The sequence below is a fragment of the Antrostomus carolinensis genome, unplaced genomic scaffold (assembly GCF_000700745.2).
Source record: "Antrostomus carolinensis isolate BGI_N321 unplaced genomic scaffold, ASM70074v2 scaffold24988, whole genome shotgun sequence".
NCBI lineage: Eukaryota > Metazoa > Chordata > Aves > Caprimulgiformes > Caprimulgidae > Antrostomus > Antrostomus carolinensis.
This window is the reverse complement of record NW_010334009.1, coordinates 25803-38132: the sequence shown is the minus strand read 5'-3', so window position 1 is coordinate 38132 and position 12330 is coordinate 25803. Positions and strand designations below refer to the sequence as shown.

The window sequence follows — 12330 nt, the reverse complement described above, 5'->3', positions numbered from 1 at the left end:
GCCCTTATAAGCAGCTTATACTATTATGCATATCCCTGGAAAAGGGAGTAGCCTTGTGCTGCAAAGGGATGCCCGACTGTCAGGTCAGCAGAAGCCTGGGAGTGAGATGGGAACATCCTGTGCTAGCAGAGAAAGAGCCAGGTTTCAGTTCAGCCAGGCAAGAAGACGTAGACCGCAAGAAGCGATGCTGACAGTGAGGTTTCTCTACCTCCCCATGAAGTGGCTCCCGCAGGGGCTGCTGGAGCCGCCTGCCCAGTAGCAGCAAAATCTGGCTGAAGATCCAGAAGATCACTGGATGGTTTGGAAGAGCTGCCAAGGAAAGGAAAAGAGATATTAAATATTGGAGGAATTCATCTATTTTAATCAAGTTTAGAAAAAAAAAAAAAAAAGAAAAATAATGAATTGTAGAAATTACCCTTAGTTCAGATGACTGATGAAACCATTGAGAGAGAGAGATTTTTTTCAGGCCTTAGGATTAGAGCAGCGCCCGTAAACACTTCTACTGCAGTAAGTGCCAAGAATACATTACATCCCAGGACAAGACCTTAACTTACTTCCATTACTTGACAATGACATTGCAACAGATCTATGAGACTTTTACAGTTCTGAAAAAAGCAAACAAAAATCCCCCAAACAAAAAAACAAAATCCCAGGTGGTCCCTAAGAACAGCTCAAAAAACTGCTTCTCCCTTCTACTTCAATATTTCATTGTGCCATGCCAGAAAGCAAGAAACCCACATTTTGAGGCAATAAATAGGCATCAGGTAGAAGAGAGTTGGTAAAACTTCTATAGCTTAAGCCAGCCAGATGTTTGCCTAGGAAACAAGATCTTGTTCATTTTTAGAACATGTAAATAAATAACAGAGGCTCTTTCTTTGGTGAAGTACTTCACCTGACATTTAACTGAAGTTAGTCACATCTCTAGACTTTTGGTTCAAGCTTAGAGCTTTACAAGTCTAGAGTTCTTTCACTTCTACTCATTACAAGGAGCAACAGCAGTTTGTTCTGGTTTTGACTTGAAAGCAAGGTTCAGATTTCCTCATTGGTCAAATGTTTATTTTTTTTATTTTAACCTCCAGAAGTTAATTATTTTTGTGCTTCATTAAGTGATTTGAACAGCAATAAAAAGTAATCTTAATTCAGCAGTTTTAGAAACAGAATACTGAAGAGCAGCACAGACTACTTTGCATTTGCACATTACTTCAGTCTGTTCACTTACAAGTTCATGTTGGGAATGGTACAACATCATTTTGGTTAGAGCTTTTTTGTGATCAATACTAGTAGAATAAAATAGCCCATTCAATACTCAGGTACACTACCTGTAAAATAAGCAAAATCTTGCAGGCAAGCCTCCTGTTAAAAGTATGACTTTGGCATCAAGCTCAATAACTTTAATATGTTTTTTAACTTACCTGACTGGAGCAGCTGTAGATGAAGTTGCAAAAAGATCAACTGGAGGAGATGTATCAATAGTTTTTGCTGGAGTAGTACTAGGAGATGTAACAGTTGTGGCTGGAGAAGACTGGTGAAATATTTTAAATATACATTTAATATATTTCTCCACAAACAATTCATGTATAGATTCACATACTTTAAAAACCTGATTTTGACATTAGGTCGAATTATTGTGAGTTGTTCCCCTCTCTGAAAGAATTTAAGGAAGACTGGGCTAGGTTTTCAGAGGGTAGTGGAGTTTAGAAAGTCCAAGGTGACTCAACCTAGCAATGCCTGGCTCAAGAGGAAATGCCTATTGCAGACGCTCTGAACGCATGCGGCCAGCCTCATATGAGCTTTCATCCCTTGGGTTCAAGACTTGCCCAACATCCAGGCAACCAACTCAGAGACTTGTGATTTGGAGTTGCCTTACTTGCCTTTTAAAATCCCTATTAGGGCAACTAACAGTTCCTATGTGTCAAAGGATTCTCAGCAAGTTCCAAGAAAATAGTTTGCTCCCCAGCAAACTCCCTCCTCTCAGTTTTAAGATCATCCTGGAGATGGGAGGAATGAAGTATTTTTGTGGGTTTGTCTCTACATCTGACAGACCCCTCATTTTGTCCGCAGAATGAAATATCTGTTAGTCCACAACAGCACCTTAGTACTCTCATCACAGAAATAGTGGGAGAAGATAAATGGTTAGAAACCAAGTTGAAAATGTGTATGTAAAACTACAGGCTGAAGAGAGGTTAAGATCGATCACCAGTCCTAACTGTTAAGTCCTTGGCAAGATATAAGAGACAGCTCAGCCCATGATTTTGCTTCATTAGTGCCTCCAATTCTAGATAAGGATATCTTAACTATAGCAAGGACAGACACTCAGGAGAGTATACTGCAACTCTTCGGTGCACTTGAAGACTCAAATTACCTTGAAGAGTGCCAGTTTAATTCTAAAAGATACTACAGGCTTTGTTACAGCATCTCACACACTAGAGATACTTTTCCTAACGAGTGAAACCAAGTCCTATCTTTAGTACTGTTCACTGTTCTGACCACTTCCAAGACAGAAAAAGAATGGTAAATTTGAAGGAACTTTCTTCTGAGTACTGCTACTGCCACGCTACCGTCACAGCTCTAGCAGGAGATGGATATAAGATTTCCGATTCTCCTCAAACCTTTACTGAGGTTTGAGACTAGATTGTCCTAAATCCTTCATATAAACTGAGGAAGAAGTGGTTCCTTAAAGTTGTAAGAACACTTTCTGAATCATCATGTAGCTCTCACCAACTCCTACAGTATTGGACAAGAGTTTTTAATTTGCTACTTTTTGGGGTTTTGTTTTTGTTTTAAAAAGGCTTTTTGAAAAAAAAAAAAAAAAAAAGAGCTTTCATTAGAATCAACCATTGAACTGTCTCCCTCAGATTCAGAGGTTTTCATTCAGTTTCTCCTGCACAACACCCATTATTAGACAGAACTATGGCACCTGGCAATGCTTCAGGGATACCAGGAACTATTATTACTAACACTATAAAGCTCATTAGTTTATCTGACAGTCAAAGATGTTTTCACTGATAACTCTTGCTTTAGATTAAAGTGAGTAGTCTCACTAATAAAGGTCAGTTCTGAAACTAGGTATATCGAATGAAAGTTTTCTTCCTGGCTTTTCATATGAATGTCGTTTTAAAAGAGTCAAACCTTCCTCCTAAAAAGCTGAAAATATAGTGAAGAATTTGGTGGAGAAACAGTATGTTTCTTACTGACATGAGGATTGCGTGCGGGGGGGGAAGAAGTTGAGATAAAGATACATGTATGTTTGATGCTTTCACAAGCATGACCATCAAATCCTGGCAAAGTTGCTTAGCATCCTGCACGGATATAAGCACTATAACCCTTCAGATCAGTGAAGCATTTTTATGGGGCCATTATTTACAATGCCATTAAAAAAAAGTGCAATTTTGTAAATCAGGTAGGGCCTAGGTGGTGAAGTCTAAAAAGCAGATTAAGAGATGGCAATTTAACTCTTTATGCCCTTAAGATGTTCTAAAGCATATGATCTGAACAGGAATTAATTAGTACAGCAATTAGCACCATTTACCTTGCTCAGAGGAGAAGGAGCCCCAGATCTAGGAAAAAAAAAAAGGGGTGGGGGGGGAGGGGTTTCAGATAACACTTTTGGAAACTATTTCTGGTCATCAAAACTCAAGCAAAAAGACTAAAAGCTAAGCATAACAGCTTTCTGAACATCTCTACAATCATGTGCCCTCACCATTTCTCAAACTTTCATGTGTGCTTTGCACAAGGAATGCAAATTGTTATTTCAAAGCTTAAAGGAATCTTTTAAGCTAATTGGTATCACAGGATTATTCTGCCTTTTAAATAAGCTCTACTAGATGAAGGAAAGGCAGAGATGCATGCAAGTGTCTTGTGCTGGTGCCTACAGGAGCCAGTAGGCAAGAGATATTGGGGCAAGACACCATCATATTATAAAATCATGCAACAATAGCAAAGTAAGACCAATATGGAAGTAGTTATCTAACATAAGTCTCCTGAGGATGTTGCAGCAAATTTTCAAAGTCTACTGTTCTTTTACAAAAAGTGAGTTACTTTAAAATAGTGATATTTATAAGTATGGAAACAGTCTGTCGGAAAGTCCAAGCTGAAAGTTCTCTGACATGCAAGAAAAATCACACTAACCAACAGAGCCTTAACTGTAAGTTAAAACATACATCAATGCATTTGTTTCATTATTATGAAGTATGAAAATACTGGTACATATTTTTAGATCTGCTTTGATCTAAGAGATGAAAGGAGGAGTTGAAGTTAAAACTGCACCAGTATTGAACTAGCATCCATCCTATAGGTTACTCGAATTAGATAAGTCTTAAGAGCTGTAGAACTGATTAGAAGATCTGGAGCTAAGACAGAAATTACTAAATATAACTTAATGACTATATACAAAAGCAAACAACAGTTTAGCTACAATTAAAGAAGATATATAGTTCAAATTGTTCAAGCCATCTTAAAAGAAAACATAACCATGTCTGCATGCAAGTGATATGTAAATATACGTACTTACCCTTCACTAAATTGAAAGGAAAGCAACAGTAAAAGAGAAAACACAGGTTTAGCTTAATCCCTCCTAGACTTAGCCATGACAAGTATCTAGTAAGAAGATGCAAAGCCATAAGAAAACAAATCAATTTTGATGATAAAAACCTTAGCAGCAGGGAAAAACAGCTCATTCTAGGAGTTTTCCACCATTAATTTTACTTTATTTTGGAAAATGTCTAGGTGTTTGGTGTGTCATTTCTCCCTACCTGCCTAGTAAGAAAAAAAAGTTGCCATTAAGACAACTTAGTAAGGGAAAGGAAAAGTCTAGTCTTACCACAGCTTATTTTCCAGTTAAGTGAAAAAAGGAGGTTGGGGGAGGCAAACCTAAAACATCAGGTAGTCTCACATTGTTACTAATGTGCCTTGATACATGGTACAACATATATACCTACTTGTTGCCAGGTTTTTTTCCTTCCAGTGAGTTTAGATGTTGCTCAAGGGTCTCCATAAGACTGCTAGGAGCCTTGAAAGCAAAGAGAAAGATACACTTCTAAACATATTGCATTGACCTAATGATACCAGCACCAACTTCCCTGCAGTCCGCCATGTGCATGCTCATGTTATTTTATTTACACCCCTGTGAGTATAGTGGATTTCCATGCTGCAAGTATTCAGGCAAAGACAGCTTTTGAAAGACTGTGTCAAAATTTGTAGAGAGAAAACATTTACCTCTACTAAACATCACCTAAAGCCTAAATCCAGGATGTGTTGCTCATCATGCTTTGAATCAGGGTTAAACATTGACAACAGCACAGGCATCCACAGGGTTAATTTTAAGAGTAATAGGTTCAAGGTCATCCTTTCAGTTTTGCTTTTAGTCAGACCTCCAACATCTCTTTCATGACCAGAGGGTTAGATAATATTTGCAATCTAAACAAAACAAACTAAAATTTCTTTCCAACACCCCCAAAAGCAGCTACCTTTGGTTCAAGACTCCCAACATCACAAAACCTTATAGCTGTTTCTTCTCAAAGTGCTGGTCAGGCACTGGTTACTAAGCCCAGCAGCTAACTGAAAATTCAGGGAGATTACTATTTTAGATGGCTACAAAAACTAAGCTTTTTCAATCCTCCCTGATCTTAGGTTATTTTAAGCAGCCTTTTTGTGGCTAGGCAATACCCCCAGGCATGCACTTGCTGTTACAATGGTAGATAGGAAAAGTAGTCATAAATGCAAATGACAGTGTGCTTAGCTACTCCAGTATAAAAATAGAGTCCAGATAAGTAGACTCCTAAAAGATCAACAAGCAAGGAGGAAACCTTTGAGAGATACAGTAGCATATAATAGTCAAGTATTTCATCATGGTTACCGGTTCATCAATGGTACAGTCTTTAAACAGGGAATTCTCTTTATCAGTTTCTTTCAGATCAACCACAATTCCTGTCAGCAATACCTATGGTGTTTTTCATAAATAATGCATTTAATTTCAGGATATATATATGCATCAAAAAAGTCAGCTTGCGATGCTTGAAAACAGACCATCCACTGCTCTTATGTGCAGTATGCTGAAAACCAGCTGGCTGGCTAAATCAGGTGCTTCAGGATGCTTAGTACTTGCTAGTATCACTGCACAGCTAGTGTTTGTACATTAATTCTGCCATTAGAACTGAGCAGTAAGGTAACTTAACACAGCAGAAATTTAAAATACTCAAAAAATCCTTAAGTGTCAGCTTGAGTTTAAGTATGTCCCACATGCCTACACAGTGCAGAAACATCTTAACCATTGTTGCTTTTATAGGCATACGTATTCATTTTCAACTAATTTCAGCAAAAGAAAGAATTCAGTTAAACACAAGTGACTTAGTTAAAAGAACTCTCCAGCAGCAAGAAAAAGTTGACTAAAGGCTCTCATTTGCTAAACAAAAAAAACCCATTCAAACTTCTGTTATTCAAAAAGGCTATAGCATAAGATACAAGTTGTGCTGACTTACACATGTAAGCAGAACGTTATTTTCTTAAAAAAAAAAAAAAAACAAAAAAACAACCCAGAAAACCCCAACAATACCCCCCATTACTTCCTGTTACCAGTTATGTCTACACACTTTAAATAGCTTTCCAATTATTATTCACAGGTTTCTTAAAAGCCAACAAGGTAATATGAAACTCATTATCAAACAGAATTCAAAGAGGAAGCTTCAGAAAATTTCTACCTAAATGCAACTATTTAGAAATTAAATATTGTCTGATATCCAATTTGCAACACTGGACATTGCTTAATTTCTTCTAGATACTGCTTCAACATTAGACTATCAGTCAGCATTGTAATGGAACCTGAGATATGGCTTCCCCACTAGCTACCTGGGGCAAAACTGCCATATTTTAAGAATTGCTAATAAATAAAATAAGCCAAGCTCTTTAGCTGCCAAGATGTCTCCTCAGCCTCCAAAACCTTGCAGCCAAACTAGAAAGTCCAAAGATGACAGCTACCAACTTGTATTTCAGTACTGTGACCACTTGTTTGGATTTACAGAGTGGACTTACACATGAAGTGTCAGCACAACCAATTTCTGGAATATTACCGACTATTGCCATGGCTTGCCTTAGGAATTTAGGTATACCATTGATACTATATACAATTATATATTACTTATTAGCTGAAATTCAGTTTTATTATTCACCATTTATTTATTTCTCACTGCAACACACTGCCCAGCTCTTATACACAACCTACAGCACACTGCAGATTAGCCTTCACAAGTGAGTCCCAAGCAGCTTTTGGGAGAATACAGCTATGAGGGACTACTTGAGAAGACCACTGAAATGGTCAGGAAGTTGGTCTAGATGATCTTTGTAGAACTCTTCCTTCCAAAGGAACTTTTCTATTATATTTTAAAGTGTTGGTTCATGAGGTGAAAGGGACCCTCCCTTAGCAGTAACTAAGGTGCCACTGAGCAGACACAGCACTGACCGACGGTGCAGAACAGGGATTGTGCAGTCCCAGCAGGGAGCCTTTCCAGCAGCCTAACACAACATAAGCAGAAGCAGATAAAAGTGCTACAGGAATTTATAAATCATATTTCATTAGCAGAGCTTAGGTTGAGTTCTTCTGGTTCAAGGACATGGTTCATGACTGACTGGACCTGGTTAAAACAGAGCTTCTAAGGTACAGTTAGGTGAACATGCTACTTCAGCTCTTTCAAACTGTATTTGGTATTCCACAGGCTGCTAAAAGTCTAAGCTTTCCTCTGCTGAAAGAGTGGCCAGACTTCCTAGCCCTGAAACTGTAGCATCTGAAACCCATAAAGATTAAAACTCTCCACCTTCATATCATGTTTCACTTTCAGAATTTTTAGCTGTCTTTTTAACCAAGAGAACCACTATCCTGATGCCTATTTAGACCCGGCTTTAAAAAGGCTTTCAAAAACTACACATCCATAGGTTATGAATACTTAGGATTTACAACTGTTAAGTAGTTTGGGCTGCTCTTCTGTTCAGATTTTACTGGCATTAAAACTGCCACAAATGAACTCTTCAGCATGGATCTCTTCTTCCAAGTAAATACCCTTCTCACATTAAACTCAAAGCCAGGCACCCAGGCCAATTTGCAAGTGATACTGAAAATGGACCAGCACAACAGAATTTAAGCAGCTACAGCATAGGTGAATTTTGATGTTAAAAGTTTTGATGCATATTGACAAACATTAAAAGTTTTGATGCATACTGACAGAGAAGTTCAGCAAAAAAAATCACAACTACTGCATTTAAACTTCAAAGTACATGGACCAAGACAGTAGTGCTAGTTCTGCTCTCAGTTTCATCTCTGGACCAAGACTGTGTCAGGGAGAAATTCTGAAGCAAGTCACACGAAAATCTCTACACAGTCTGTCACCAAAAATGAACCTGAGCTAAAAGCTGCTAAAATCTGTCCTTCAGCAAGGAAAGAGCAAAACAGTCTACTCTTCAACTATAGGTCAGAAGGATCTGTGAAAGATGTTATTTTAGTTGTATCAGTCTTCAAAAATAGCTTTGGTCAGTTCTTATTTGGGAGGGCTTTAAAATATTAGGTGGTATGACTTCCTACCAACATTTACATTCTTGGTGTGCTTCCTAATTACAGAACTTTTAGTTATCACACAGATTCAAAAAAGACTACAAGAGAAGCTTACCTGTGTAAGATCAGGGATATCACCTTTGTCAATTCCAACTTGCTGTGGATATAAGAGGTAAAAAGTTAAGTGTGTTACTCCACTGCAGCAGGCACTAATTTTGACTAGAACCATGGTACGCTCTTCAACCTATAATGCACTTAATCTTTAGAAAAAGACTACAAAGTTAGCAAGTGCAAATGCCCCACTTTGCAGTAGTCTTTTTTTTTTTTTTTTTTTAAACCAATTAAATATCAATTTTTTTAAAAGGTGGGGCAGGGGGAAGTTCAGTTCCACCCAGGTAAAGTTTATACTGTGCAAGTCAGGCAGGGCTTTCTGGTCGTAAACTGTTGTCTCAGAGGACAGCATTAGTGAACTGCTGAACACATACAATCCAGATACCTGACTATCCTAATGAAGATCTCTGAAATTCAGCCAGTGAGCAAATCCTAGAAGACATCACTTAAAAAAATGCTAAAGCTCAAGTCACTTTGTTGTTCTGCCCTTCTCTCCTAGCATTTCAAATACAGCAAGATGAGGTCTAAGTCTGCAATCTTCTGTTAGTTGTCCTATTGCTTCACTGTGGCTCTTCAAAGTGCCTGACTGTTCAGCTTTTACAGAGGACCAAGCTCCACTGCACCTAGTAATCCTGAAGTACAGCCACTATAATCCCTGTCCTGCAAAGCTGACCTACTATAGGTGTCTGAAGTACTTCACTCCCTCAAGTTCAACATTCATATCAGACATCACATGCCATTCAGGAGTCTAGTATGCTCCTCCATAAATCATTAAGTAAATTAGCAAAGAAAAACTTTATATTCAGCTCATTACTGCTGTCCATTATAATGAAGCATGAAACATGGAAAATGTGCATCTTGTGCCAAGGAGCCAACTACCACAAATGAAAGCCCATCAAAAGAGTTAATTAACCATGTAATATTTGTATTATCCACATAAGAGGATGATAACAAGGATCAAAACCAGGAAAATCTCCCATTCCAGTTCACTTGTAGTTGGCTGCAAAGACTTAAAAAGCAGACTTACAAAATCACGGTGCTTTTATTCCTAACTTCTAATCCTCTAATGTTCAACGCTGTTCTGGAAGTATGCATTTATTACAGCATTTCCAAGAAATATTGATATGATTGAAGTCACATCATCTGTTATGTTACCAGGAAAGTTGAGGTTGGCTGCACAGTAGAAACATGTGGTTGTCCTAAGCAGGGCTTAACTACTTCAAGAAGAGCTGAATAAGCAGATTCAGAAATGTCTATCCTGCCTCACATTTATACACAGTGAGTCAGATGCTTAACAAGTGCAATTAATATTTTATATCAGTGCTAAAAAATTCACAAAATACTAAAGTGCCAGACTCCAGAAGACTGGAAGTCACTTACCTCTGCAACTTTAAGAAACTCTGATACTCTGGTCATTCGAGTAAGAAATCGTTTGTAGATTTCAAGAGCATCTTTACATTGTCCCTTTTTCATTTCAAAAAACTTCTCTAGAGAAATAATTTGGCAAATTTCAGTTAAGATATCTCACATTAGGTCTGCATTCATCAGCAACTCTAGTTTTCAGGAAAATCATGTTTCAAGAATATTGCACTCCATTAACATTTTTCTACTTGGACACTAATCCAGTGGCATTCCTAGCCCTTAGTAGAATTTAGAAGTTGGACTTGCTGAGCTGATAAAGAATTATAGAGACCAGAAATTGCACCCCAACTAGGCATAGCATTGTGTGTGATGTAAACCAGGTTTTTAAAGAGAAAAAGTAGGTGAACTAGCTACCAAACTTAAAATTCAAAGTAATTATGGATACTTAAACATACATATTAATATACATCCTTTCCCAAGTTGTCTTCACTCCGAAGAACAGAACAGTACTTTTTCCACTTGAGTAGCTCTCTAAAGATGGTTTGCGTCCATTATCAAGCACAACTACCACGTATTTCAACTTGAACTTCTGCTTTAAGTAGCAGTAGTGAAATCTCAACCCAATTGTTACACAAACACATTTGTATCTATCTGATCCATAAGCTTCCCATGCCTATAGTTTCAGTCAGAACGCCTGGGACCTACTTCTATGAAACCACCAGAAAGCAACGCGGATACAAAAAAACTGTCCGAGTTTTACAGCTCAGGTACATCTTTTAGCCTGCTCAGTCTCTGTAACCTCTCTGTTTCTTCCTGTTCTAGTTGCAGACAGAGCTTTAGGTCAGTCATGCTGACCAAGCAATCTCAGTTTTTAGCTGTCTTTATAGATCACCTGAGGTGCTCACAGGTTTTAATAGTTGAAGCCTGTTTTCTACAGGGTCAGTTATGTTTCCTGTGGTTTACAACTCCTGGTTTTAGACTTCATAACAAAGCTGGTGATCCCGTCAAGCTGTCTGAGCTTCAGAATGTGCTCACAGCCTGCTATAGACTTTGTAGGCTGATGGTAGGTAGGGTTTTGGAGGGGATCCAGCTTTGGCAGTCACACTTTCAGACAGATCAGGAATGTTATTCAGGAATATATTACTTCATATAAGGCTACCACATAGCACGTATAACAGAAGAATGTGAGTATCTTAAAAATGCAATGAAAGAGCAAAGTTGCTTTACTAACCTTGCAGGACATACTATGCAAGCTTACACAGCACTATACATTTCTTTAAGCACAGAGATGCTCAGTGTCTTTAATTAGACATCTGCACAATTTTAAGGGCATATGACAATCCAGCCTCAGATGAACACTAATGTAAGAGGTTATGGCTTAAAGTTTTCTCTCACTTCAGAATACAACAGTCAAGGAAAAAAAAAATGTAGTTTTAATGAAACATAAGTAATAAAAACATTAAGAACATCAAACTCGTTTTTCACTCGCTCACGGTACATGAGATATAGACACCAGGTTACTTACCTAGTAAGTTAATAACCCCATCATTGTAGCAAGCAAAAAGTTTGATAAGATCTTTAAATAGAAGCATGAATGCAGCATTTATGACACCATTTGTCAATTCATTTGGATGAACCTACAAATAAAATACCAGTTATTTACAACAGATCTATAGAACACAATCAGAAGTTTTAGCTTGCATCAGGTATCTGATGCTGTTACAGACAGAATCAAGCACTGAATACAAGCTTTCACACAAAGAAATGAAACAAAGGTTTCGGTTAGCAGATTAAGGATTGCTTTCTTCACCACTCCAAAATAATCCACTACAGCAGGGGAGCACCCTCATCAACAATAAATATCTTAGTCTTGACTCCTTCACCTATCACAAAGAGAAGGCAGATAGAGATGCTATTAACAAAGCTTTAATAAAACTGGACAAAAGATGTCTGTTCACAGCAGAGCTTAACAAAACCTCAGTAATCTACCAGATAATACAGTTGGGTTAATGATGTCAAGACACTTCCAGTTCTCACATTAACATGGGCAGAAAATAAGTGCTCATTTATTAAAAGACCTTTCTTTTATTAAAAATATCTCCTCTTCTGAGACCACTATCACAATTCCTTTGCCATTTAAGGAACAAAAAACACATTAGCGAGACATGTACTTTTAAAGCTTTCCTCTGAAAGCTGTAGTGGGCCAGGCCTTCCGCCTGGAAGTGTGTCCTTCTGCCCAACAAGAACAGAAGAACTTCAAGGCTAATCCCTTCAAAGACCTCTTTGCAACATTACACTGTACCTCCTACAACAATCAACTC

General features: G+C 37.9%; 1 protein-coding gene across 1 annotated transcript in view; it reads right to left on the bottom strand.

The window, feature by feature from the left end:
- Positions 1-208: 208 nt before the first annotated feature.
- LOC104518529 (clathrin coat assembly protein AP180) overlaps positions 209-12330 on the bottom strand; it is a gene marked incomplete at its 3' end in the record, with an annotated part of 37877 nt that continues 25755 nt past the window's right edge. The window contains exons 6-14 of the mRNA XM_029086519.1: positions 11535-11646; positions 10028-10134; positions 8652-8693; positions 5855-5938; positions 4938-5008; positions 4511-4516; positions 3530-3557; positions 1413-1522; positions 209-309 (exon numbers count right to left, since the gene is read on the bottom strand). Coding sequence (XP_028942352.1) covers positions 209-309; positions 1413-1522; positions 3530-3557; positions 4511-4516; positions 4938-5008; positions 5855-5938; positions 8652-8693; positions 10028-10134; positions 11535-11646 — 661 coding nt within the window. The remainder of the gene's footprint in view (positions 310-1412; positions 1523-3529; positions 3558-4510; positions 4517-4937; positions 5009-5854; positions 5939-8651; positions 8694-10027; positions 10135-11534; positions 11647-12330) is intronic.